General features: G+C 38.3%; 1 protein-coding gene across 1 annotated transcript in view; it reads left to right on the forward strand.

The window, feature by feature from the left end:
* NDFIP1 (Nedd4 family interacting protein 1) overlaps positions 1-23,548 on the forward strand; it is a 44,058-nt gene extending 20,510 nt beyond the window's left edge. Inside the window, exons 2-8 of the mRNA XM_004042729.5 lie at positions 2,644-2,731; positions 3,047-3,177; positions 6,577-6,664; positions 8,581-8,705; positions 11,393-11,459; positions 15,362-15,467; positions 22,499-23,548. Coding sequence (XP_004042777.1) covers positions 2,644-2,731; positions 3,047-3,177; positions 6,577-6,664; positions 8,581-8,705; positions 11,393-11,459; positions 15,362-15,465 — 603 coding nt within the window. The 3' untranslated portion in view covers positions 15,466-15,467; positions 22,499-23,548. The remainder of the gene's footprint in view (positions 1-2,643; positions 2,732-3,046; positions 3,178-6,576; positions 6,665-8,580; positions 8,706-11,392; positions 11,460-15,361; positions 15,468-22,498) is intronic.
* Positions 23,549-27,915: the final 4,367 nt, after the last annotated feature.

The following is a 27,915-nucleotide window of genomic DNA, read 5'->3' on the forward strand; positions in this document are numbered from 1 at the left end:
AGTCTGTATTTACCTTTGTTCTTGCTGCTGACTCTTCTGCTTCTTTTGGTGACCTTCCCACAGCACAAGAGTGGTTAGGTGTGAGGAGGCTAAGAATACCTTGCCAAGAGCTTCAAATAATGTTAAAACCAGTATTTTAGGTGAACCATGGTCCCAAGAACTCTATTTAAGTAATTCCTAGTTCAGTGTCCCAGGAGCATTTGGCTTTACTGCACCTATTTTGGCCACATGTCTTTGTTTAAAAGGAAAAATTATCTTAGGTTATAATACAGCTATTTTGGGAGTACCTTAAGTTTAACATTAGATTACTAGGATTCGAAAAAATGTACCCAGATGGTAGATGCTGATGAGAATTTGACACAAGAATTCATTTGAAATTGAAGCTTTTGTAGTATTAGTCAGAAAAATTTATTGACATCTGGTTTTGAACAGCATAGTGAGTGGAGATTGAGATGATCAGTTAAAATTTAATGGATTGTGGCCGGGCACAATGGCTCACGCCTGTAATTCCAGCACTTTGGGAGGCTAAGGCAGGCAGATCACCTGAGGTCGGGAGTTTGAGACGAGCCTGGCCCACGTCTACTAAAAATACAAAAATTAGCCAGGTCTGGTGGCACACACCTGTAGTCCCAGCTACTTGGAGTCTGAGGCAACAGAATTGCTTGAACCTGGGAGGTGGAGGTTTCAGTGAGCCGAGATCCCACCATTGCTCTCCAGCCTGGGCAACAAAAGCGAAACTCCATCTCAAAAAAAAAAAAAAAAAAAAGAAAGAAAATTTAATGGATTATGGAGCTCTACTTCATGTTAGTACACCTCAGCCTCTCTGTTTTTCTGTCTCAATTCAAGATAGAGTTCTTTGTAGCAGTATGGTTTAGAGGTGGTATGTATTTTACAAGTATGTCAGTTGGCTCTGTATATCCTGATGATACTGAAGCCAGGACCAGACCCCTACGTCAGTTATATCACTAAATATTCTGTTATTAATTTTCAGATTGACTCCTAGTCCCAGCCAACTCATGTTTTAAATTAATATAGTTCATTGTCACACTGGACTGGAAAAACCAAATGAAATGTCTTTATTCTATGAAGATGACTTGTGTAGACTATACAGACCAGCAACAGCAGACACTTTCAGTGCGAGTTATTTTAAAAAATTGAAGATTTGACTGGCAGAAAAGTTGCTGAGATAGGGAAAAGGGATATCTATTGACAGATATATGTAGAACTAGGGAGAATTTTATGTTTTCATAAATGTCTCAATTATTTAAGATTTAATTTAGTGTGCATATGGAATATAATGGTAACATGGTTTGTCTGTGATTTGTCTTTTGTCTTAACAGATTATTTTTCTAACTTTAAAAAAGTATACATCACTTGAGGCCAGGAGTTGTAAACCAGTCTGGGCAACACAGGAAGACCCCATCTCTACAAAAAATAAATTTTAAAAAAAGTTAGCCAGGGTCGCAGTGTGCCATAATTGTGCCACCGCACTCCTGCCTGGACAACAAGAGTGAGATCCTGTCTCTCCAAAAAAAAAAAAAAAAAAATGCAAGTGATAAATATTCACTACAAAATATTTGAACATGCAGATACACAACAAAAAGGAAAAATTCCTCTGTACTCCTATTACCTAGAAATAACAGTGTTGAACTGTAAATGTCTCATTCTAGGCCTCCTTTCCATTATATGTCTGCCTTTTTAAAAAGGATTATATGATGCATATTGTTTGGCAAATTTAGCTTTTTTCATGTAATAATAGTACACCGTAAATATCTATTTGAGTAATGAAATTTAATTTTTTTTTTTTTAAAGACATGGTCTCGCTCATGCCCCAGGCTGGAGGGCAGTGGCACAATCTTAGCTCGCTGCAGCCACAACCTCCTGGGTTCAAGCCATCCTGCTGCCTCAGCCTCCTGAGTAGCTAGAACCACAGGTGCATGCCACCACTCCCGGGTAATTTTTGTATTTTTTGTAGAGACAGGGTTTGTTTTGCCATGTTGCCCAGGCTAGTTTTAAACTCCTAAGCTCTCCTAATCTCAAGCGATCCCACCCACCTAGGCCTCCCAGAGTGCTAGGATTACAGGTGTGAGCCACCATGCCTGGCTGAAATTTAATGTATATTTTTTTTGACACAGAGTTTCCCTCTGTTGCCCAGGCTGGAGTGCAGTGGCACCATCTCAGCTCACTGCAACCTCCGCCTCCCGGGTTAAAACGATTCTTGTGCCTCAGCCTCCTGAGCAGCTGGGACTACAGGAGTGTGCCACCATGCCTGGCTAATTTTTGTATTTTTAGTAGAGATTGGGTTTTGCCATGTTGGCCAGGATGGCAAAATTTAATTTTTAATGGCCATTTAGTAGTCCTTTGTGTGATGTACTATAATTTATTTGTCTCCTATGATTGTAATTTAGGTTGTTTCTAATTTTTGCTGACACGACACTTATATGTACCCATTTTGCCTCTTTGAATATTTCCATAGAATAACTTCCTGGGAGTAGAATACTTTTCTTAAAGGATCTGTGCATTTCAAGGCTTTCAAAATACATTGCCAAATAGCTTTCGAGAAAGGCTATTTATTTCAGTTTTTGGGTTCTTATCTTTCTAATTGGCTTTATGCTTACATTAAAATATGAAATTTTTATTTAGTTGCAGAATGAAGAAGAGTCTGGAGAACCTGAACAGGCTGCAGGTGATGCTCCTCCACCTTACAGCAGCATTTCTGCAGAGAGCGCAGGTAGGTAACAGGGCAAGGTGATCACGGAATCCTTAAAAACACTCTGTGCTTTGACATTACAGTTTAAAAAAAAAAAGCCTCAGAAGCAGTTGCAAGAAAGGTTACAAAGCAAGTCTGGATTTTAAATAATTGAGAAGTGGATACATTTAAAAATCACCCCCAGTTTCTTACATTCATCTAAGAATGTCTTTTGGTTCAATTGTTATATATGTACTCTTAAGGGAATGGCTGGGTTTTGTCTGCTAGAGTTAGTGGAACTCCTTTTATTTCAATTCAGCTAATCATCAAAAAATTGTGACTGTTAAAATTCTGCAGCATATTTTGACTACAAGGATGAGTCTGGGTTTCCAAAGCCCCCATCTTACAATGTAGCTACAACACTGCCCAGTTATGATGAAGCGGAGAGGACCAAGGCTGAAGCTACTATCCCTTTGGTTCCTGGGAGAGTGAGTATAATTTGCCATGTTACTTGATGGCTGCTCTGTGGGAATTAAGTTACTTTCATTATCCAATTTTGATTCGTTACTTATGATTGTATTGATTAGTGAAAGTAGAGCTAATTTTAAAAATCAGGTACATTTGCTTTTGGGATAATAAACTCATCTCTTCTTAAAAATGATGAGGTAGATTACTAGTCAAACCTGCTCATTTTTCCTTCATCTCTCCTATTACCACTACTTTTTCAAGTCTCCTGGGATGGCTGAAATATCTTGAAGCAGAAGCACACTAACGTTTCCTTGATTCTGCACACTTAATATTTTGCTGTTGGGTGGATAGCTGCTAGGGAGGTCTAAGAAGAGAATAAATATATGCAAATTTGTAGAATTAAACTCATAAGAGGGATCTTCACATTGATTTAGATGAACTCTGTTCTTCCAGCAGTCCAGATCGTGTCATTTGTGGGGACATAGTGAGTTCAGATTCCATCTAGCCTGATGTTGATTCATGGAGGTGGAGATTGGGATGCCATATAAGCCAGTGGAGATTATTGGGCACTCTTGGTTCTTGATGTCAGATATGTAAGTGCTGCATTTGTCATTTTGTAAATATTCATCCAGATTGAGGCTGATGAAGGTAGGGCATTGGACCAGATGCTGGGAGAATGGAAGCAAGATAAGTCCCCAGAAATGCGGGGACCATCAGGCCTCTAGGCTCTATTCTAGCAAGTAACTGGAGTGAGTGATGAGCAAGTACAGAAGCCTAGTCTGGGCAGTGTGATGGCATAGGCCCAGATGTTCCCCTCTTGGTTTTAAGATAGTAGACTGTTTACAGACCACACCTACTGTGAGGAGCGAAGCTCCTAAAATCATTGCTTGGCAGAAATAGTTTATGAGCCCAATCTAGGATGATCCTAAATGGTGATGATGTGCATTCAGTTCTCACAGGTACCAGGGAGAAACTAAAAACCCTAGTGTCTAAGAGCAAGACCATCATAATGTAACTGCCGTATATTGGAAGCAAACCACATGCTTGGTACTGTGCTTGATGCTTTTATATATTTTGTATATTGTTTCCAGTCTTCATAGTAACCTTGAAAGGTAGAGATTATATTATCTCCGTTTTACAGATGTGAAAATTTAGGTCCAGAGAGAAAAAGTAATTTTCCCAAAGTCATATGACTGATAAGTAGCAGAAGTGAAAGTCAAACCCAGATATTCTAGAATCCAAAGTCCTTGTTTGTTTCACTGTACTCTGCAGATCTGTTGCAATATATGGTAAATAGATCAGTATGGAAATTAGCTCTGATTAATCACATAACTCTTCAGAATACTTTCATTTGATAGAAGTACATATTTAGGAACTTCTTAAAGGGCTCTAGTATTCAGCAGACATGTATAAAGCACTTTTTAAATATAAGATGCAGTATATTTTACAGTGGATAGGTAAAAAGCTTTGTATAAGGCAGTGTTCCTCATTGTTATTCAAAAGCCTAAAATCCAACTAGGGTTAAGGGCCCACAAATACTGATAACTAAGACACATAAGAGCAGTGGGCATCAAGAACTGAAACTTTTTACTGTGTGATCATAGGGGAAAATGAGATTTGATGTGGGCCCGGAGTTTTGATGGGTAAGAACATTCCAGAGGGAAAAAGGCACAGAAAGCAGGTGTGAATTCAGCCAGGTGAAGGCAGTTCTGTGGATGTAGTAATTGGCTTTGTATGAGCAAGAGTTTGTGAAGGGAGATAGAAAGTCGTGACTACAACTGTTGTTTATAGAATCTTTGGAATGTTAGATGAGGGTATTTAAACTTCATATGTAGCTTTTAGAGAATCCATCAGAGTTTTTGAGCAGGGGTATGAGAGGGCTTGTGTGGTGTTTTGGAAACATTAACTTGGCAGCAATTTCTAGGATGCATCATGGTAGAAGAGATACCAAGAGGACAGGAAGAACAGTTAGAAGGCATTTGTAATATTATTAGATGTTACTTCCATATATTTTTTGGAGTATATCTTTGAATAGTTATGCAAAAAACAATTAGCTTTTAATTTTGGCAAAACCTTATTCTGCTGATATGAAGTAAGAATACTAGGTATTTAATGTTTTAAAAAATTAATTATAAAAATTCGTTTTTATAGAAATTTCAAACAATAGAGGACGTATGTTAAGTTAGAAAAGGAAGCTGCCATTGCCACCGACTTCCTTTCTCTAGTTCCCACTCCCCAGGGGAACCACTGTTAACAATTTGGGTGTTCCAGACCCTTTTCTGTGTACAACAAGTTTTGATATTCCCTGAAATATTTTTCACTTAAGGAGCCCTCATTGAACTGTGTACAAATCTATCACTTTTAAGTATATATTCAATTATTTTTAAATATCTCAACACACACCTGTATCAGTTAAAAAGATAGCCCACATGTGTTGGTATTGTTCATGATCATGTTATTTCTAGATCTGCAATATTATGTTATCAAGTTAGGATGGAAAAGATCTTATCTGCTGATAAGGTTAGAAGTGAGATTTAGATCTGTATACCAATACAAATACATGCTTATGGAGTTGAGCAGTGGGCCGTTCTGTGGACTCTTCATGTATGATCGTACTATTCTTTTTTCCCCTATATCAGCCTCGTGAAACACTTGAGCTGGTTGATTTTATCTTTTTTTTTTTGAGACGGAGTCTCACTCTGTCACCCAGGCTGGAGTGCAGTGGTGGGATCTTGGCTTACTGCAAGCTCTGCCTCCCGGGTTCATGCCATTCTCCTGCCTTAGCCTCCCGAGTAGCTGGGACCTACAGGTGCCCGCCACCACTCCCGGCTAATTTTTTTGTATTTTTAGTAGAGACAGGGGTTTCACCATGTTAGCCAGGATGGTCTCGATCTCCTGACCTTGTGATCTGCCTGCCTTGGCCTCCCAAAGTGCTGGGATTACAGGCATGAGCCACTGCACCTGGCTGATTTTATCTCTAATTACTAATATTTTAGGTCCTAAACAGGTCTTCGATTACTGATATTCTAGAATTTAAACCAAATGTGTAAGTAAATTTTGCCTTTTGTCTTTTCTTGAGGTATATTTTTTTAAAGGAAGAGTAAATAGTTCTTTGTGAACTATTCTTGAAGTGTATTGTTTTTGAAGTGTATTAAATTTTTGAAGTGTATTGTTAAAGAACTTGGGTTATAAGATGAAAATTTCATTTAGAACACTGGGGATAGAAGAAAGATTTGCTTCTTTTCTAATTATATATTAATAATGCAAAATGGAATTTTAAACACACATTGAGCCTTTAATGCTCATAATTTTGAACTGAGCCAAAGCAATAACTTTTTTCCTTGCTACTCAAATTTACCCCTTCATTTTTCTTTATGTCTTCCCTTTGCCTAGAAATAATTCTTTTTCTTTTCATTTAGGATGAGGATTTTGTGGGTCGGGATGATTTTGATGATGCTGACCAGCTGAGGATAGGAAATGATGGGATTTTCATGTTAACTTTTTTCAGTAAGTATGTATGCATATCAGAACCACCCCCTACAAACTAGAGTGCTTTGGATTATGGGTGAATCTGACTGAATTAAAATAACTAGTTGAGCTAATATATTAATACATTGTGTTTATTTGGTGCCTTTTACTGGAATGTTCAAAGCTTAATATACCTTTGTTTTAATATCCCTTCTCTTTGCCTTCTATTTTCATGAATATCTGTGGAAAATATAATTAAAGCAGTTATGAGGATGCTGCATTTTTACATGAGCTAAGCCTCATCTTCCAGGTCTACGGGGCCCTTTTGCATTGCTTCTACTCATATTTAATCTGTAGAATAGGAATTAAATGCCTTTGATGAATTTTGCTCTGAAAGCTTCTTTTTTCTGACAGATCAAAGTCAGCCTGATTTTCTCCCTTCATGTTACTTGCCATTTATCTTTTTGTGTGCCTCACATAGAAGTGAGCAACCATTTCCTTTATTTGTTGTATTAGAAAGATAAGAAAATGCAATGCTTTTAGAGGTGATGTTATATAAGTTGTCAAAATTCGGAGAACAGGAGGATGAGTGACTTGAATCAGATTATTTGGGGGCACTTATTTAATGTTGAAGGCATTTATTTTATTTACTGGACTATATATATATAGCACACACAGTAAAAAGCAGAGGTCAGGCTGGGCATGGTGGCTCACGCCTATAATCCCAGCACTTTGGGAGGCCGAGGCAGGCAGATCACCTGAGGTCAGGAGTTCGAAACCAGCCTGGCCACCATGGTGAAACCCCATCTCTACTAAAAATACAAAAATTAGCTGGGTGTGGTGGCAGGCACCTGTAATCCCAGCTACTCAGGAGGCTGAGGCAGGACAATCGATTGAACCCGGGAGGCGGAGGTTGCCGTGAGGTGAGATCGCACCATTGCACTCCAGCCTGGGGGACAAGAGTGAGACTTCATCTCAAAAAAAAAAAAAAAAAAAAAAAAAAAAAGAGGTCAAAGGCTGGGCACAGTGGCTCGTGCCTGTAATCCCAGCACTTTTTGGAAGGCTGAGGTGGGCGAATCACTTGGGGCTAGAGGTTCAAGACCAGCCTGGCCAACATGGAGAAACCCCGTCTCTACTAAAAACAAAAATTAGCCGGGCCTGGCGGTGCACGCCTATAGTCCCAGCCACTCGGGAGGCTGAGGCAGGAGAATCACTTGAACCTGGGAGGCAGAGATTGCAGTGAGCCAAGGTCGTGCTACTGCACTCCAGCCTGGGTGACAGAGTGAGACTCAGTCTCAAAAAAAAAAAAAAAAAAAAAAGCAGAGATTGTAAGTATACAGTTTGGTGAATGTTAAGGTTTGCTTTTTGCTGTTTTTTGTTTTTTTTTGCTTTTTCCTTTTGAGACAAGGTCTTGCTCTGTTGCCCAGGCTGAATTTGGAGTGCAGTGGTGTGATCACTTCTCAGTGTACCCTTGACTTCCTGGGCTCAAGTGATCCCCCCACCTCAGCCTCCCAAGTAGCTGGGACTTGCAGGTGTGCACCACTGTGCCCGGCTTTTGTTTGTTTGTTTTGTTTTTTTCAGTTTTTGTAGAGATGGGTCTCACTGTGGTGCTCAGGCTGGTCTCAAACTGCTGGGCTCAGGGGATCCTCCAACGTTGGCCTCCCAAAGTGCTAGGATTACAGATGTGAGCTACTGTGCTCAGCCTATTAAGGAGTTTTTGAAAGTGACTAGCAGTAGACGTAAGTGTGTAAAACCTGATAGGGAGGAGTTTTTCTTGTTTGCTTTTTGGGGAAAGACAGAAGAATGGATGTTTTAGAGGAGGTATGGTGAGAGTTGTGGAGGACAAGCTGTCTTTTATCCTGTGGAAAGTCATTTAAACAGAGGCAGGTGTAAGGCACTCTTGTTCTTGGGTAACAGGACATGTCTAACATCTTTCCCCTCCTCTGCTTTTGCAGTGGCATTCCTCTTTAACTGGATTGGGTTTTTCCTGTCTTTTTGCCTGACCACTTCAGCTGCAGGAAGGTATGGGGCCATTTCAGGATTTGGTCTCTCTCTAATTAAATGGATCCTGATTGTCAGGGTAAGTTGTATAACAGAAAAGATGGGCTCTACAGAGAGGCAATAATCAGAATATTTTTGAATATTTGATTTTTCATTTGCTTTTTTAAAAGTTATTTCAGTGTGTTAAATGATTTTTGGTTTGTCTGTGGTTTCATGATGAAGCTGAACCAAAATCATTTGCAAATGGTTCATGCACACAAGTTTTGTTGTCAAATCTATTGAAAACTGGTCTATCATTAATATTGTTCACCATCTGCTTTCTTTGTTTTTAATGTTTATAATATGATAATGTATATGTTCTGAAATTAGTTGTTTTTATAATAAAAGGAAGGATATTACCCCTTTGATACCTCATCAAAAGCAGCCATTCCTCTCATTAATTCTGTTACAGTTTTAATCTAGCTCTCTTCTTCCTTCTTTTCTTTTCTCCTTCTCTTCCCCTCTCCCTTCCAGGATTGCTTATGCCAAAATGTTTGGGAGCCAAAACTGTTTAACAAGTATTGCTCCATTAGGAGCCTACCTCTCAAGTAAATTACAGAGATGTATGTCTTTAGTGACTTCAGAGTTACCAGTTAGTTAAATTTGCATGAAGTAATTTAAAGTTGTAAAAGATCTAGGCTTTTAAAGTATCCTCTGATTTCAGATAAATTTATTGCTATCGTCAACCTTATAAACAAGACCAATTTATCCTTCATAAATTGGCATACTTAACTAACTAATGGGTGTTGCTTGACCACTGTAGTTTTTCTACGTAGTGCCACCTTATTTATTATAAAACATTTGTTAACATTTTTAGGGTTCCAGAATCCTTTGGGAATCTGATGAAAGTTGTAAGCTTTTCCCCCACATAGCTAATATGTACTCATCTATAATAATGGACTTTAGGTTAAGAACTCGAGCCCTAAAGAGGTTTTCATTCCTTCCCTAAATTTTAATTGTTACTTCATTAACAAAGAAAATACTATATTTTAATTTTCGAACTACATTAAACTCTTGGACACCAAAGCCTCCAAGGAAAAGAGAAATAAAATTAATTCCAGTCTTCTTTTTTTTTTTCAAACTAAATTTTCAACTGCATTTAAAAAGTGAATCAAATGGGCCGGGTGCGGTGGCTCACGCCTGTAATCCCAGCACTTTGGGAGGCCGAGGTGGACAGATCACGAAGTCAGGAGATCGAGACCATCCTGGCTAACATGGTGAAACCCCGTCTCTACTAAAAAAATACAAAAAAAAATAGCCAGACATGGTAGCGGGGGCCCATAGTCCCAGCTACTCGGGAGGCTGAGGAAGAAGAATGGCGTGAACCTGGGAGGCGGAGCTTGCAGTGAGCCGAGATCGTGCCACTGCACTCCAGCCTGGGCGACAGAGCGAGACTCCGTCTCAAAAAAAAAAAAAAAGTTAAATGAATTAACTTGTATCAGGTAGGATGTTTTTGACTGAGTAACAAAAACCTAGCTCAAAATGGCTTAGAAAAAAATTTTTAATTGTTTTTTTAAATGGGGAAATTGTATTTCCCCTGAAAACAAGTCCCTGACAAGGAGGTTAGTTAAGTTAGTGGTTCTTTGACATCATCAAGGACAGCTGACATATTGGCACAGGTCCCCCCTCCCCTCAGGGTTAAAAGATGGCAGTTTCATGTATCAGTATTACATTGGAACACGACAGTGCTCAAGAGAAGAAAAAGAACTATTTAAAAAAAAATTTTCTACCACCTTTAGAAAGAACTGTTTTTTCTTTGAGAAGCAAGGAAAGCTTCTCAGAAGCCCTCAATTTCCACTGGTCAGAATGGCATCCTGTGCCCATTCCTAAACCAATTGCCAGCAAGGGAAGGGGATTACCCTGGTATACATGATAAAGCTTCCGAAGTCAAGACAAGGCTGGAGGAGTAGGAACAAAATCAGGCCTCATTAGAAAGAAGGCAATGGTATCATCTACTCAGGAGGCTGAGGTGAGAGGATTGCTTGAGCCCAGGAGTTCAAATGCAGCCTGGACAACATAGTGAGATCCTGTCTCTTAAAATTAATAATAATAATAATTGCTTTTGGCACTGAATAAGCAAAGTAAAACGATCATTATTGAAACACATTTCTAGAAGAGCAAATATTATGTGGGGAAAATGTTTTCTAAAAAAACCAATTTTTGTATACTTTCAAAATAAGGAGTTAATAAAGCTAAAAGCTGTCATATTTAACAATTGCTTTTCCTTGAAAGGAAATAGATTTGCATTTATTGTAATCATTTCAAGCTAGTAATATGTAAAATACTTTCACTTATATTTTAACATTATTCTAAAGGCTAAGTGATGGCATTGGTAGAACAAATAAGTCTTGCTGGTCACAGTAGCTCACGCCTGTAATCCCAGCACTCTGGGAGGCTGATGTGGGTGGATCACCTGAGGTAGGGAGTTTGAGACCGGCTTGACCAACATGGAGAAACCCCATCTCTACTAAAAATATAAAGTTAGCCAGGCATGGTGGTATATGCCTGTAATCCCAGCTACTCGGGAGGCTGAGGCAGGAGAATCGCTTGAACCCGAGAGGCAGAGGTTGCAGTGAGCCAAGATCACGCCATTGCACTTCAGCCTGGGCAACAAGAGCGAAACTCCGTCTCAAAAAAAAAATCATTTTGTGATTTTGTGTACCCTTAAGTTAAAATGAGAAATTGTGTCTGTTAAGCTGCTATAAAGTGTTTTGCCTTATTTTTTAGTTTTCCACCTATTTCCCTGGATATTTTGATGGTCAGTACTGGCTCTGGTGGGTGTTCCTTGTTTTAGGTAAGTGTTTTTAATGTAAGAAAAGGCAAGAAAACATTACATTAAATTTTATAAGTAAAATTACTTGTAGTAAATGTTCATCTTGATTACTGTATAGTAATATATTAACAATTAATAATAAACATTTTTAAAAAGTTGCTTTCTTAAAAATAGTCTTTCGTTACCATCAGAGTAACATGCACGTTAATAAAAAGTTTCTTTGTGGTTGTAGGTTCTTCCTAACCTATACATATATTCTTCTCCCCCATGTGATAAATGGCGTATGCTGATGACTCTGTAGTCTGTCAGTTTTTTTCCCCTTGTGAGCTATTGCCACACAGCATTCACAGACTCAAACCAGAATTGCTTATACGCTTACTGCAGCCAGTTGAACTAACTCGTAAGTGCAGGTGGCCCATCTTTGGTGGGTCTGTCAGTAGAAAACAGAAAATATATAACCTCGCTAGACATAACTTCTGAAAGAACCACCATTGGATTTCCAGAATGCTTTAGTTTACCGTTGGTGAGAATAAGAATTATTTTATAATAGGCAAGAGGACTTTTTTTTTTTAACAGAGTCTTGCTCTGTCGCACAGGCTGGAGTGCAGTGGCGTGATCTCGGCTCACTGCAAGCTCCGCCTCCCGGGTTCACGCCATTCTCCTGCCTCAGCCTCCCGAGTAGCTGGGACTACAGGTGCCTGCCACCACGCCCGGCTAATTTTTTTGTGTTTTTAGTAGAGACGGGGTTTCACCGTGTTGGCCAGGATGGTCTCGATCTCCTGACTTTGTGATCCACCCGCCTCGGCCTCCCAAAGTGCTGGGATTACAGGCCTGAGCCACCATGCCTGGCCTGGGATTATATTTTTTACTCTAAATATTTATTTTTAAATACTTTTTTCCTAGACATTAAAACAAAGAGATGAACATTGGAGTAAATTATTTCAATGTTGGCTTCTTGATTATATGTAAAGAAAATATATATGATACAGTTAGAGAGACCACCATCACTTCTGTCATTTCTACAAAAGAATAACAGGGCCATCTTGTGGCTATTAAAGATGGTGTGATTGCCTCACTGTGCTTCTGTGACATCAGTTTCTCCTATGTCCTGTTTTGCTTCTTGTTGCCCCCTTAATTAAGATCCTTGGTGGTGGTGCTGCTAATGGTTCTGGCTAGGACATCCTGGCACCCATGCCTGGCAGGTGTTTAATAAATTGAGGACCTGGGCCAGGCATGGTGGCTCACGCCTGTAATCCCAGCATTTTGGGAGGCTGAGTCAGGAGGATTTCACCTTGAGGCCAGGATTTTAAGACCAGCCTGGGCAACATAGCAAGACCTTGTCTCTACAAAAAATTTTTTAAAATTAACCAAGCATGGTGGTTTGTGCCTGTAGTCCTAGCTACTTGGGAGACTGGGCCAGGAGGACCCCTTGAGCCCAGGAGTTGGAGCCTGCAGTGAACTATGATGGCGTCACTGCACTTCAGCTTAGGTGACAGCAAGACAGTGTCTCTAAAAACAAAACAAAACAGTTCAGGACCTGTTTTGCCAAAACTGACAGAGCCTTGCATTGCTGACCCTACATTTTACTTAGAAAACATAAATCATCGCACCATCTACCACCTCCTCAACAGCATCATGTACTCTATGATTGGTCATTAGAATTCTAAGGAAAGAGAAATAGTAATTTTTTTTCCTCTATTGATTATTGAGAACTTCAGTAATAAAAATGACCAACAGGAGAATAATTTAGAAGAAATAGTTCCTTGGCTTGCTTATTTTCTAAACTGTACCTTTAAGAGAAAGGCTGACCACCCGTGTTTCCCCAAGTCAAATCCTGAATGAACCAAAGAAGAGCCCTTAAGCATATGTTCAGATCGATTGCTTATGGCATAAACAATTTAAAGAAATTTAATGGATTGATTCCCTTTCTTTATTAAAGTTTCATGGGAGGAGGTTTTATAATCCTTCATCATTGATCATTCTTGCTATGTACCATTTGCTTGTAAGCAAAAAATAAGAGTTTGGCCCAGCGTGGTGGCTCATGCCTGTAATCCCAGCACTTTGGGAGGCCGAGGCAGGCAGATAACTTGAGGTCAGGAGTTCGAGACCAGCATGGCCACCATGGTGAAACCCCGTCTCTACTAAAAATACAAAAATTAGCTGGCTGTGGTTGCTCATGCCTATGATCCCAGCTACTTGGGAGGAGAATGGCTTGAACCCAAGAGACGGAGGTTGTGGTGAGCTGAGATCGTGCCACTGCGCTCTAGCCTGGGTAACAGAGCAAGATTCCATCTCAAAAAAAAAAAAATATATATATATATATATTAATAAGAGTTTGGATACACTTATGAGCATTTGTGCCCAATATTCGGGTCATTTTGGGAACTTCCCTTTTGAAGAGAACCAGTTTTATGGTGTTTTGTCTTGCAGAGCTCTATGCAGAGCTCCCAAGCTGGCTGCTCTTGAGCTATAGTTAGCCTATAGTTTATTTGTTCCACAGTTATTTTTCAAGTTTTTTTTAATTAGTTGCCAACATTTTAAAAATCAAAATTATTTCACATAAAATGCCTGAATGTTTTTACTTTTCTTGAAAGTTGGAATATCAAGCAAAGCTAGCCTACATTCCACATGGCACCCTTTGGCTAGAGCTGAGTTGTTGCTATCTCCTCCATACAGGTCATGTGCCTTCCAGTTCAGTAAGATCCCACCACCATACCCCAACTTAGTATTTGAAGGGGTAACCCCTGCTCAATAGTCACTTGTTGCTTTGGGTCCCAAACAGAATGATGTTCCCCAAGCTCAGAGCTGATAGCTCTTGGTTACTGCTAAAAATCAGTTCAACTGTCCAAGTACCGTTTTCTACCACTGAGTATCCCAGTAAAAGTATTAAAAAAAAAAAAAAAATGTGCTAAAGGCTCAGAGACCATCTCTGAAAGAGGAAGGCCAGGAGGAGTATCTGAGTTTCCACTGGAGGGGCATATCACCTCTCTGCTGACAGTTTTAGGAGGTACAAACTTTTGTGAATGTATAGATTCCGGTGTAGTCACACAAAAAGAGTCTTACTAAGAATAGAGAAATAGGCTGGGTACAGTGGTTCACACCTATAATCCCAACTCTTTGGGAGGCTGAGACAGGAGAATCACTTGAGCCTAGGAGTTGAAGGCCAGCCTGGGCAACATAGCGAGACCCCTATCTCTACAGAAAATTAAAAAATTAGCTGGGCATGAACCTGTTATCTTAGCTACTTGGGAAGCAGAGGCAGGAGGATCATCTGGGTCCAGGAATTCAAGCTTGCAGAGCTGTGATCATACCGCTGCACTCCAGCCTGGGCAACAGAGCAAGACCCTGTCTGTTTAATAATAATAATAATAATAATAATAATAATAATAATAATAGTAGAGAGCTAAAGTTTCAAGTTGAGACGATGAGAATTGCTGTAATAGATAAGGGGATCCTGACATCTAGTGGACAACATTATATACTGTCGACAGAAAAAACAGCCCATGACAAGGAAGGTTACATTTTTTCTTTTTACTTGAGAAAAACACAATTATAACCTCTTTTTGTTGTTGTTTGGAGTTCATTATCTTGGAATGCTTTTTTGGAACTCAATAGGTAGATTTTGATGTTTCTCAATGAGGCTTTCATATGTAAATGTTTGGCTCCATCTTATTTTTTATTTCCTTTTTAGACCAATTCAATTCTGAATGTGCAAAAGACACTATTGACTCTTGCATTATACCTTCTCATTGAAGGATGGATAATTTGGTATGAAAATCCTTTGCAGATTCTGGAGGAAATTGCTCATGTTTTGATTACCTTTAGCAGAAAAATAACAATGTATCGCTATCAGAGGGATTTCTGGGGAGGGGACTTAACATGGAAATTATAAATTCATTCATGACTTTTCTTTTTTAAATTAGGCTTTCTCCTGTTTCTCAGAGGATTTATCAATTATGCAAAAGTTCGGAAGATGCCAGAAACTTTCTCAAATCTCCCCAGGACCAGAGTTCTCTTTATTTATTAAAGGTATTAAAGAAAAAATTTATTCTAGTCCTAGTGTAACCATGTGCTACATTGTAGATTTCTGTTCAGTTTTAGAGTAAGTATCTGTGATAGGGGGATATAGAGAAAGTAAAGAAGGCACAGTCCCTGCCTTTTAGCAGTTTCTTGTCTAGTAACAGGGATTTTTACAAAAAGCTATTGATAAAGTCAAATTAGAAAAACTGCCATAGGAGAAATCATTACTTCATGCTTTGACAGTGTGAAAGAGGCAGGGGTCTTAGCAGTCATCAGAAAGCTGGGATATTTGGCTGCTTGACTGAATTCCAGCATCCTGAAGCCACTGCTTACTGTTGCACCAGTTCCAGAGGATGACATTCAGAAGGAACCCTTCAGGCCTAATCACTCATCTCTGCCCCTAAATCCCAGAACCTGGAAAGACTGCGTAGTACTTTAAGAACTCCTTTTGTCTGGGCTGCTGACAAGCCCACCAAGTCTTCCATCTTTTAAAATTGTCATTGAGGCTTTCCCGATGGCTTTCTTCAGGTTGACATTCTGATACCACTCTAATGTGAGGAAGGTCAAACTCAAGAAAAGAGGAGAAAGGACCTTTTCCCTTGCCTAGAACGGGAGGACTAAGCCCTGCCAAGGCTCTTTGATTCACACATGATTTTCCCCAGAGGCTGACACTCCATCTTACATCAATGGCTGCCTGAAGGAAGAGGTAGAGAATCTTGAGAAAGAGTACACCAGAGAGAGCTCTCTCTGGTAACAAGTTCTAATAGGCTTTCTTGGGCTTGGCTGTTTGTTCCTTGGGGCTTTGGGGACTGTGTTGATCATAGAGTGGAACCTTGAGCACCACCTAGAGGCCAGTCCAGTTGAAGGTCTTAGGCAAAGCATTATAAAGGATAGGTGGTGTAGTTCAGATAAACTTTACATGATAGTGGAGAGTGTGGGGAAGAATTTCAGAATCATCTGAGGCAGAGTGAAGAGCAAAAATAGGGAAGTATGGAGCTTGTTCAGAGGATAGCAGCTTGATTGGGGCATAAAGGAGTATTGAGGGTCAAGGCTAAAAAGTCAGGTTGAAACAGGTTTCTCAGATACCTTGAGCAAGCCCATTTGCAGTAGAACCATGAAATTGATAAAGCCAGCGACATGTTGGGTCAATGCAAGACTAAGCCCACGTGGAGCACGAATTTATTCTGTACTCGCAGGGTGTCAGTTTATATAGGCAATCATATACTAATCATGAGGTTCTCAATTTTGAAAACTTGTGGTGGTCTCAGAAGGTATGCTTCAAGAAAATAAAGCATCTACCATAGTTGATTTTCCAGGTGATAGAACAGCATTGAAAGCTTTTAGGCAACAGAATCATATAATGAGACCCTCTTGAATATAACAAAACATTTTTTCAAGCATAGTATAGTAAACTAAAATTAACACTCATGGAGTTTTCCATGTGTCAGATAATATATTAAGCATTTTACATGGATAATTAAATGTATGTAGGTAAAGAAGGCTTAAACTGCTTTTAAAGTTAGTTTCTTCATTATTAAAAAAACTAGTATTCATTATTAAAAAACAGGAATCTTTGATTGCATGTTTGAAAATGTGTAGCATGTCATGAATTTGAATTCAGTCACACAGTCTGGACACAGATGGATATTCATACCACTGGCCTGGGACTTAATGCCTACAATGTGTCTTTGTCTATGTCTAGAACGTAAGAGACTTATTAGATATTCTTTGCAGTTTTATTTAGTTAACCATTGTCATCTTTCGTCTATATATCAGATTGGAATTTATAGTTAGCCTTAGGTTTAACTTTTACCTATCAAGGATTCAAAAGCTAGTACTATTGGGTTGCTACAAGTCCTCCTTATGAAGGGTGCTGAAATCACCTAATATTTTCCCTCTAATACATTGATAACCAAGATATACTGAGGGGACAGATTTCTTTCTCTTTTTAAAAAAAGTCATCAATTCTGTAGGTGTAGTCTAATGTCAGCTCTGAATTTCTAAATGGACTGAGATCACACCTCTGTCTATTCTCTTTGTTCTTCAGTTAGAAAGAAATTTGAATCTTTATTAGGGGATTGCATACCTTCTTCATCTTGGCTCTAAGCATAAGAAATAGCAGCCCAGTTGACAGAAAGCCTGAACGTCTCAGTTTTCCTGTGTTGTTTGGTGCTTTACTGAAAATTTTGTTGTTATTGTTTGGATTTTCTAAAATTTCTGAAATGTTTTTTGATATTCTAAATTTAAAACTATGTATGTGGGGTTGTGATTTGAAGTAGGCAGTCCTTAGTAATAATAATGTTATAGGAAGTACTAAGGGAGATTAAAGTGATGAGCCTGCTGGTGTTTCAGGAGTGTACGTTAAGAGTTGTCAGAAACTTTCTCAGAGGTAAATGAATGCACACCATTGGAGGGCATAATAGAGTTTATTTGCTTTTCTATTTAACTGTGATACCCTGGTTTATTTGAAATCATTCCTGACACACCCAGAGAATTCAGAGCTCTAAATTAAGGGTTTGAGGAACTTACAGCAGAATTTAGAATTCTAATGACTTCACTAATTTTCCAGGGATCCCCAGAGGGAACCTGAAAAGCCGTAATATCCTATGGGACTGAGTTCCCTTTGTCCACTGAAAGGGTAAGAACTCTGTCCAGATCCAGATGTAGAATCCTTTCTTTCTCTAGTTCAGAGGACATTTAGTTTAATTTTGTTAGAAGACATACTAGAAAACCGTCATGTGAAGTAAGAAAGCTTTATTTTTTTCCGCCCTATCGATTCTTTATTATGCTTATCACAGTTTTTAAAAAGTAATTATCTGCTAATTCCAACATCAAGTTAGATAAGTCTATTTGTATTGATGGATTTTTCTCTTGACTCTGGGTTACATTTTCCTGTTTTTACACACCTGGCCAGTTATTTCTTTGTTGCAGCATTGTTAATTATCATGTTGTAGAGATTGTGAGCTCTGAATTTTGTCAGAAGGTTGTTGAGTTTTTGCCTAGCAGGCAGTCAAATTACTAAAGGATAACTTTGATCTTATTTCTAACTGTCATGTACAGTGATTCTTCTAGGGAGATAGGGATAGGGGAGAGGGAAAATGTAGTTTAAAAATCCTAGGCTAACTCCTGCTGAGGAAAATCACTGGTAAACTAGTGACTACTCTGCTAAATTGCCTCTCTTGACGTTGTCAACCTGAAGCCATCAAAAGGATCAGAATACAGAGTTTATGCAAGTAGAAAGCTGGGAATGGCCAATCAGAGAACACAGACTTTAGAAAATGGGGTCAGTGTTCCCAAAAGCTTTATTTTCTTTTATGGACTTCTACTTCTTTGATGGAGATGTCACCAATTAAAAGGTAGCTGAAGAAAGACACCTGTAGGGAATTTTTTAAATAACTTTGCCAGAAAGATACAGATACAGAATTTAAAAAATAACTTTACCAAAACAGAAAAATAATATACTTTCCATATTGTACTAGGATTTGGCATTTTACTAGAAAAGGGCATAAGAATAGTGACTTTTCTAGTCAGGCTACCTGAAATATAGTACAAATAAACCAATCTTGAAGTGATCCCAAAACACCTCTTTCTAATCAGTCAAAGTAGATATTACAAAAGCTAAACATTAAAGCTCATGTACTACTATCATAGGGGCAGCTCTCAGGTTCCTTTTCAGAGTCCATTTAAGCTTAAGGGAGGGAAAAATGTATTAATAAGCTGTTATCTGTTTTCCTACTTCATAACAAAATGCCAGAAGGAACTGCTAAAGGTGTGCACAGTGGCCATCAAGAAGTATGTGACTGGGCCGGGCGCAGTGGCTCACGCCTGTAATCCCAGCACTTTGGGAGGCCGAGGTGGGCAGGTCACCTGAGGTTAGAAGTTTGAGACCAGCCTGGGCAACATGACAAAACCCCGTCTCTACTAAAAATACAAAAATTATCTGGGTGTGGTGGGGTGCGCCTGTAATCCCAGCTACTTGGGAGGCTGAGGCAGAAGAATCGCTTGAACCCGGGAGGTGGAGGTTGCAGTGAGCCAAGATCACGCCACTGCACTCCAGCCTGGGCGACAGAGCGAGACTCTGTCTCAAAAAAAAAAAAAAAAAAAAAAAAGTATGTGACTGAGGAAGCAGAAGAAACAGATACCTGTTAGAAACATCTGTACCTGAAATGGTAAAAAATGTAAAGTGTTTATACTTTTCTTATTTACCAGTTCACTGGAAAATACATTTTTATGGATTACCACCTCCTCTGATGCTGCCAGGTGAATGAGGAGTTAGCTACAGTAATAAGGTGGTAACACAGTTGATTGGTTATATCTAACACTATTTGTGTGGTACCAAAAGCACTTGTACATATGAAGCATAATATATTTTAAAATTATTTATTTTAACTGCATCTGAAATAGAAGGAAAAAAGGAGGTTTTTGAGCCCTAGCATTAATGAGCTAGGGCCTTCATAATTTAAAAAGTGACCTAGTGAGCTGTACCTATTAGGCATCAAATATTTTAATTTTTTTCCATGTGATAACAGACACTTTCATTTCTCCTTTTCTGTAATTTTTCTCCTGTTCCTTAATACTTCTTTTATTTTATTAAAGGAAATTCATCTCAAGGTAAAGGTTTACTTATTGGACTAGGTTATAAGATAGCAAGATAATAGGGAAATGGTGTTTCCAGTAGAATTTTTGCTAAACAAAATTTACATGTCTCCAAGAAGAACTGGTTGTCTTCCTCTTGGAATTAAATGATCTGTAGGCTATTGGATTCCTTTTTTTTTTTTTTTTTTTACAAAGTGATCTGATCTATAATTTAGTAATATGGTCCAGAGTCTCTAAGATCTGTTTGTTCTTCAGTTTGTGTACTGCCAGCATTTCTGTAACACTGCCACTCAAGCCTCCAAGTCTCAGACAGCAGTGCCCTCTAGCAGTCTTTCATTTAAAGATTGTGTGGTGATTGAGATTACCCACTGGTGACCTCTCTAGGTCCTCTTGAGATATTTTATTTTAATTTAATTTAATTTTTACTTTTCTTACTGAACAAGCAAAGGGATTTTTAATGTTTGTTGGGTGGCAGGCTTTGACTTTGAGGGATCTATTAAAGCTGTTTACCTGTGCTAAAGCATCATAAACTAAGGAAGTGGCCAGGTAATTGTCCGTACCATATTGTATATTCTTGCAAACTCTGTTTTGACCTACTAGTCACTGTTTCATCAGTTTTCATCTATTAAAAGAAACTGGGCTGGGCATGGTGGCTCACGCCTGTAATCCCAGCACTTTGGGAAGCCCAAGGCGGGCAGATCATGAGGTCAGGAGATCAAGACCATCCTGGCTAACACAGTGAAACCCCGTCTCTACTAAAAATACAAAAAATTAGCTGGGTGTGGTGGCAGGCGCCTATAGTCCCAGCTACTCGGGAGGCTGAGGCAGGAGAACAGCATGAACCCGGGGGGCGGAGCTTGCAGTGAGCCGAAATTGTGCCACTGCACTCCAGCCTGGGTGATAGAGCGGGACTCCGTCTCAAAAAAAAAAAAATATATAGAAACTGATAAAACAAATTATTTATGTTTATAATGAGTCTGGCCTCATTGCAAAAACATTCATTTAATATTCATCTGCCGATTTTCTTTTTTGCTTCTGCTTGGCTTTTAGAGTTCCTCATGTTTTTGTGTCTCTGTCTCTGTGCTTTCCGAGGTCTTTCAATCTCTTATGTCTCTCAATCTAAAGAAAAGATGTCCTTGTATCAGTTTCAGTGGTTTACTTCAAATCACAACACAAGTGAATTTATAGTTTGAAAAAATGTTGATAATATTAAAATATGTTCATTTCCTCCAGTGTGTTTGTAGTCTCTCTCCATTTTGGCAGCCTTTTAAATACTTACTCAGTAATCTAATCAGAAAAGATACAGAAGACACTGGGCATAGTGGTGCACACCTGTTAGTGCCAGTCACTTGCGGGGCTGAGGCAGAAGGTTGGCTTGAGCCCTGGAGGTGTAGGTTGCAGTGAGCCGAGCTCGCGCCACTGCACTCCAGCCTGAGTGACAGACTCTTGTCTCCAAAAAAAAAAAAAAAAAAAAAAGAAAAGAAAGAAAAGACACAGAAGAGTTTCTTGTGGCTTTTATAGTAATTTGGAGGATAGAAAAGTAAGTTATGGGCCTATATTTGAGCCCATCCAACTCTCACTTCTTGCTGAGTACCACAAAATCGTTTCTCAATAAATGTTTATTGAGCAGTAAATGTATCTCTTTAGTGTTTCTTCTTTTATTGTTAATATAGGGAATTACTTGTAGTTTTTCCCAAGTTATTTTCATGAGAACCAAAACAATATACTAGTACAGAAATGCCTCAAAATATTAGATGAAAACTGCATTTAGTAAAATGCGTAGGCATTATTTCGAGAGCATTTATTTCAGTCAGATATATTCCTTTCTTAAAATTAGTTTGAAACTACATGTATTATTTTAAGAGAAACATGCCCCAAATACAATGACTTTTTAGGAAAACTTGTTTTTTAAAAGTATTTGTGGTACCTGTGAGTTTATCCTTGTTTTCTAATTTTGCCATGCTCAGTTGAGGTATAGCATGACATGGTTGGCATCCTTACTGGAAAGCTTCCTTGTGCAATATCTAGTGGAATTGTTAGGGTAAACAGTAGCTTCAGGTATATTAGGAAAATTACTTGTGCACTTGGATTATGCTCTCTGTCCCAAGTTTCAGTCATTGCTGACAGCGTTCAGTGTGGGATGCGCAGTAGTACTGCTTCCATTGTATTCTTTTGTTAAGAGGTTTGGAAAGAGAGACTCCTGACTTCAGGAGTTTTTAGAAAAAGCATTCCAGTTTTTTCTAGTTCTAGAGGCCTTGATAACTTTAAGAACTGAAATTTTAATGTTTATTGAATACCGTGATGTCAGTATACAGTAATCTTAAAACTATGTTAAAATGCACTTGTGTCTCCAAACATCCTGCCTTCTTTTGTGACTACATCCTTCTCTTAGCCAAAATAACAAGCTAACTAGAGTTTCAATATTCAATATCCTTCTCTGGCAGATGTTTTCTGGCAAAGGCCTTCCTGCATTTATGAATTCTCTCTCAAGAAGCAAGAGAACACCTGCAGGAAGTGAATCAAGATGCAGAACACAGAGGAATAATCACCTGCTTTAAAAAAATAAAGTACTGTTGAAAAGATCATTTCTCTCTATTTGTTCCTAGGTGTAAAATTTTAATAGTTAATGCAGAATTCTGTAATCGTTGAATCATTAGTGGTTAATGTTTGAAAAAGCTCTTGCAATCAAGTCTGTGATGTATTAATAATGCCTTATATATTGTTTGTAGTCATTTTAAGTAGCATGAGCCATGTCCCTGTAGTCGGTAGGGGGCAGTCTTGCTTTATTCATCCTCCATCTCAAAATGAACTTGGAATTAAATATTTTATTGTAAGATATGTATAATGCTGGCCATTTTAAAGGGGTTTTCTCAAAAGTTAAACTTTTGTTATGACTGTGTTTTTGCACATAATCCATATTTGCTGTTCAAGTTAATCTAGAAATTTATTCAATTCTGTGTGAACACCTGGAAGCAAAATCATAGTGCAAAAATACATTTAAGGTGTGGTCAAAAATAAGTCTTTAATTGGTAAATAATAAGCATTAATTTTTTATAGCCTGTATTCACAATTTTGCGGTACCTTATTGTACCTAAGGGATTCTAAAGGTGTTGTCACTGTATAAAACAGAAAGCACTAGGATACAAATGAAGCTTAATTACTAAAATGTAATTCTTGACACTCTTTCTATAATTAGAGTCCTTCACCCCCACTCCCACCCCCACCCCCCTTATTTTCCTTTTGTCTCCTGGTGATTAGGCCAAAGTCTGGGAGTAAGGAGAGGATTAGGTACTTAGGAGCAAAGAAAGAAATAGCTTGGAACTTTTGAGATGATCCCTAACATACTGTACTACTTGCTTTTACAATGTGTTAGCAGAAACCAGTGGGTTATAATGTAGAATGATGTGCTTTCTGCCCAAGTGGTAATTCATCTTGGTTTGCTATGTTAAAACTGTAAATACAACAGAACATTAATAAATATCTCTTGTGTAGCACCTTTTACTGTAGATTAGTGCTTAATTTCTTGGCTTGCATTTGTTGATTGCTAAGGCAATTTTTTCTAATCTTAGGGAATCATTCAGTAGATGCGATTAAAAAACTAATGTTGGGTCAATTTTTTTTCTTCATTTTCAGCACAAGAAGTCCTCTTATATCCTACTAAATACATTCCTAAAAATGTATATGAACATTGGTTCTGTAAAAGATAATGGACTAAAAAAGTAGAGAGGAGTTGTAGAGATCTTAAATCATTCTGGAATTCCTAATTATGCTTCAATTTTTAGACATAATTTTAGATAATTTATTTCCAGTGTTTTCTGCATGTTCTCATTTGTTCTTTTTCTCAGTTGAATGCACCAACTGGTTTGAGTCCTGTGAGCATTCAGTCAGTTGAAATTAAAGATTCCTCATTTCTCCTGATTTCTATTCTTGTCTCAATCTTAAATTTAGAGACCAGTGGTTTTTATGATATCAGCCATTTGATTTTTTTCATTTTCTATTTAAGAAATATGAAGAAAAAATACACCAAGATGGTCAAATTACTACACAAATCAGCACCAGCACAGTCTGATAGCTGCAAATGTCCATTCATCTGCTGTGTATGTATATCCAGAATCAGCATAGGAAGTCGTTTAGGATGTCAGTATATAATGCACAGAAGTGTGGGTTGTTTGAAAGCCAAACAGGAAAATTAGGAGCCTCCTGGATTGACATTTCAATGATCCCTCTAACCAGTTTATGGATTATTATGAATAATAGTGTAGTGTGTTCTTTTTCAGAAGTTATATTTGATAATAGAGGAGAGAGTTTTATGAAAGTTTCTTTGAAGATTTTTTTTTTTTCCATTTCGAATCAGATTATACCAACAATGGAGTTTGGAAGTTTGTATGGCCTATGATGTTCTAAGTTCCAGAATGAAAAGATCTGTAACAATCTGAATAGATGTGGACACATATAGCAGAGAGAACTATGTAAATTATCTTGCAGAACAAAATAGAAGGGTCCTAAATCACGTTAACTCAAACATTGTAGACTAGCTTTGTGTTTATTCTTCAGGTCCTTGCGCCTTATTTGGTTTTGTATATTCAACGAACTGAAATATTTGGAATTCCTATTTCTACGTATTTGGTGGTCCATAAGACTTTGTCAAATGTAAACCTACAGTTTGATAACGCTTTAAAATACCTAGTCAAGAGGATGATTTCTCTTTAATCATTTAAATGTTCTGAAAATTAAAATCTTTTGAGGCACATAAAGTTGGCACCATATATCATCTAGAGTCCTTACTGGTATTCAGGATGAAAATGTTCATGCTGCATTAATTCTCATTTTTCTCTCCCATGTTCTTTCTCACTTCAATACATTAATACTGATAATGGATAAAGGGTGAGTTTTTATAGTAAATGGTTTTGGAAAGGTATTCATAGGAACCGCGGTTATTTACTTAAGGTTATGGAGTAAACTAGCTTGGACCTTGGGCTGCAGGACAACTAGGATTCACCCATAACGACACAGTGCCCTATGTTTCTTAACTTCTTGTTGCCATTCGAAACTCTGTACTCTTATGTTTAAAGGGTTCTGTATAGCCATTTTTTTTTTCAGAAAGTTACATTGCTTTGTATAGAAATAAAAAGCATTATTAAAATTTGCTTGTTAAAAAATGATAAGAATGAATATCTTTACTTATAGGGTCAATTTTGTTTAGAGTTTTAAAGAAACAACAGAAGTTTTAGTGAAGTAAATTATTTTTTTTTCCCTTTGCTTTCTTATTACATACTGACTTGAGCTCTGGCCCACCGTGAGTCATTATTAGTACAGATGAAATTTTGTTTGGTCTTCACTATGTGTTGTTTGTTTGTTTGTTTGTTTTTTGAGACGGAGTCTCACCCTGTCGCCCAGGCTGGAATGCAGTGTTGCGATCTCCACTCACTGCAACCTCCGCCTCCCAGGTTCAAGCGATTCTCCTGCCCCAGCCTCCCAAGTAGCTGGGATTACAGGCACGCGCCACTACGCCCAGCTAATTTTTATATTTTTAGTAGAGACGGGGTTTCACTATGTTGGTCAGGCTGGTCTCGAGCTCTTGACCTCGTTATCCGTCCGCCTCGGCCTCCCAAAGTGCTGGGATTACAGGTGTGAGCCACCGCACCCAGCCTTCACTGTGTTCTTATACTAAAATATACTCTACTTAGCTATAAATGGTTTACATTCAAAGGAAGAAGTAAGATAACTACTGAAGTAGAGTATCAGGACCAATAGAAGTGATATTTCAATTTGAGTGATTGCCTGAGGGGGCAAGATTCTGGGGTGAGAATCATCAGAACTAGACCCTAACAAAACTAGACCCCTGGCCTCAGGCTTTACATCCAGTCCAATGCCCTCTTCCCATTGTCCCAACCTTCTGGAGGGTTGGCGTGTAAACATTGACATAAAATGAAAAAAATCATTTGACCATGCTTCTTGTAAACATCAGTAATCTAATTTTAACTGAAAACATGGTAAGAATAGACATGGAATTGTACATTTATGTAAAGTAGGAGGATGTGTGTTTGTATAGATAGATGGATGCGTAGATTTTTTTTTTTTTTTTTTTTTGAGACAGGGTGTCGCTCTGTCGCCCAGACTTAAGTACAAAGTCGTGATCTTGGCTCACTGCAACCTCCACCTTCCAGGCTCAAGCCATCCCACCTCAGCCTCCCCAAGTAGCTGGGACTACAGGCATGTGCCACCACACCCAGTTAATTTTTGTATTTTTAGTAGAGACAGGTTTTTGCCATGTTGCCCAGACTGGTCTTGAATTCCTGGGCTCAAGCAATCTGAAGTGCTGGAATTACAGGCGTGAGCCACCTCACCCGGCCAGTAGGAGGGTATATTTTATGAAAAAGTAGTTGTGACCCCTATTACCTACGTGAATCTGGTTCTTGGTTAAACCTCAGTGGTGAATATAGGTTAATCATGTGCAAAATGTATAATAATTTTCAGGTTCTGTGGGTGGTTCAGCTGCTTAGAAGATTTTCACCTCTCAGGCTTTTAGAATATGATTTGAGGAATGATGAAGGTCATAACAGAAGGCAAAATATGCTTCCATAGATGGTTTATATATTAAAAAAAATTTTTTTTTGCGTATTTTAAACCCTAAATAGTGTTTCTAGCCTGTAAGATGGATAAGGTGGATTGGGTGAGAGCATTTGTTAAAGCAGTAGTACAGTACTCTTGCATCTCCTTTTCCCTTTTGCGTATACCTGTACACGTTTGTGTATGTGTATAATTGTGTTCTTTTAGACTACCTACAGAAAGTGCCCTTTGACAAGTAGCCTCTGCATGTTGGTTCTTTGTAGGCTCTACTGTTAACGTGGAAGACATCTCAAAGAAATACACTGGGAATTCCCAAAGGGGAGAGTAAGTTTAGGTTGAAAGTGAAAGAGGTGTTCAGGAGGAAATGATGGTTGTAGAAATTGATTTTGTATCATCTCCATTCTAAAAAGAAGCTATTTTATAACGCAGTTGATTGTATCACCTACAACTTTATGGCCTATAGAAAGAACTGCTCTCACGTAAAGTGCATGAATTGAGAGCTGTCCTCCCGAAGCCAGTTTCCCTGACTATGAAATCTGAAATAGTCCATCTACTGCGTGGCATTTTAATCCCCTCAGTCCTCCACTATTCTCAGAATTGTCCACTTACAGGATAAATACATTACTCAAAGGTTTTGTGTTAATTTTTATACCTGTTTTTACTTATAGCCTGTTTCTTTTTTTCTTTACCAAAAAGCATTGTCTTCTGATTTTGAGAGTTTTAATTCTTAAGTTTATCAGTTGATGAATTAATAAAATGTAAATGTAAATGCACATCTCTTAAACCTGAATACAGAACATATGAATATAGAGGATTCTCTTACATTTATGCAGGATTTTACCTAGGTCAGAAACTGAGATGCAATTGTGTGAAATAGATGTCGTCCAACCTGCTTTGTGTGTTGTTCATTCTCTAAAAACAGCTAATTTTAATCATTGATGTAGGAAATAAATGTTTCACAGACTTTTCCCCATTCATTAGTGATTGCAGATTCATATACATCAAAACTGAGAAAAGTGGTTTCCTCTAAGTCTTAACAAAGATTAGTGCTGGAGCTCTGGGAAGATGGCAGTATTCATTGTTATTCTTCAGTTGTCTGGAAGGTTCGCGAGTGATATACGCAGCCTGGGAAACAAGAAAACAGGTCAAAAATCTAAAAGAAATCTCTAAAATAGAGAAGATGATTTCCCTGACAAAGCATTATTAGAAAAAGTATAAAACTAAGGAAGTTCTGCCTTCTGGTTATGAAACCCAGCCTGATTCTAATGAAATTCAACCAAAATGCCAAAGC

The sequence above is a fragment of the Gorilla gorilla genome, chromosome 4, assembly GCF_029281585.2.
Source record: "Gorilla gorilla gorilla isolate KB3781 chromosome 4, NHGRI_mGorGor1-v2.1_pri, whole genome shotgun sequence".
NCBI classification, from domain to species: domain Eukaryota; kingdom Metazoa; phylum Chordata; class Mammalia; order Primates; family Hominidae; genus Gorilla; species Gorilla gorilla.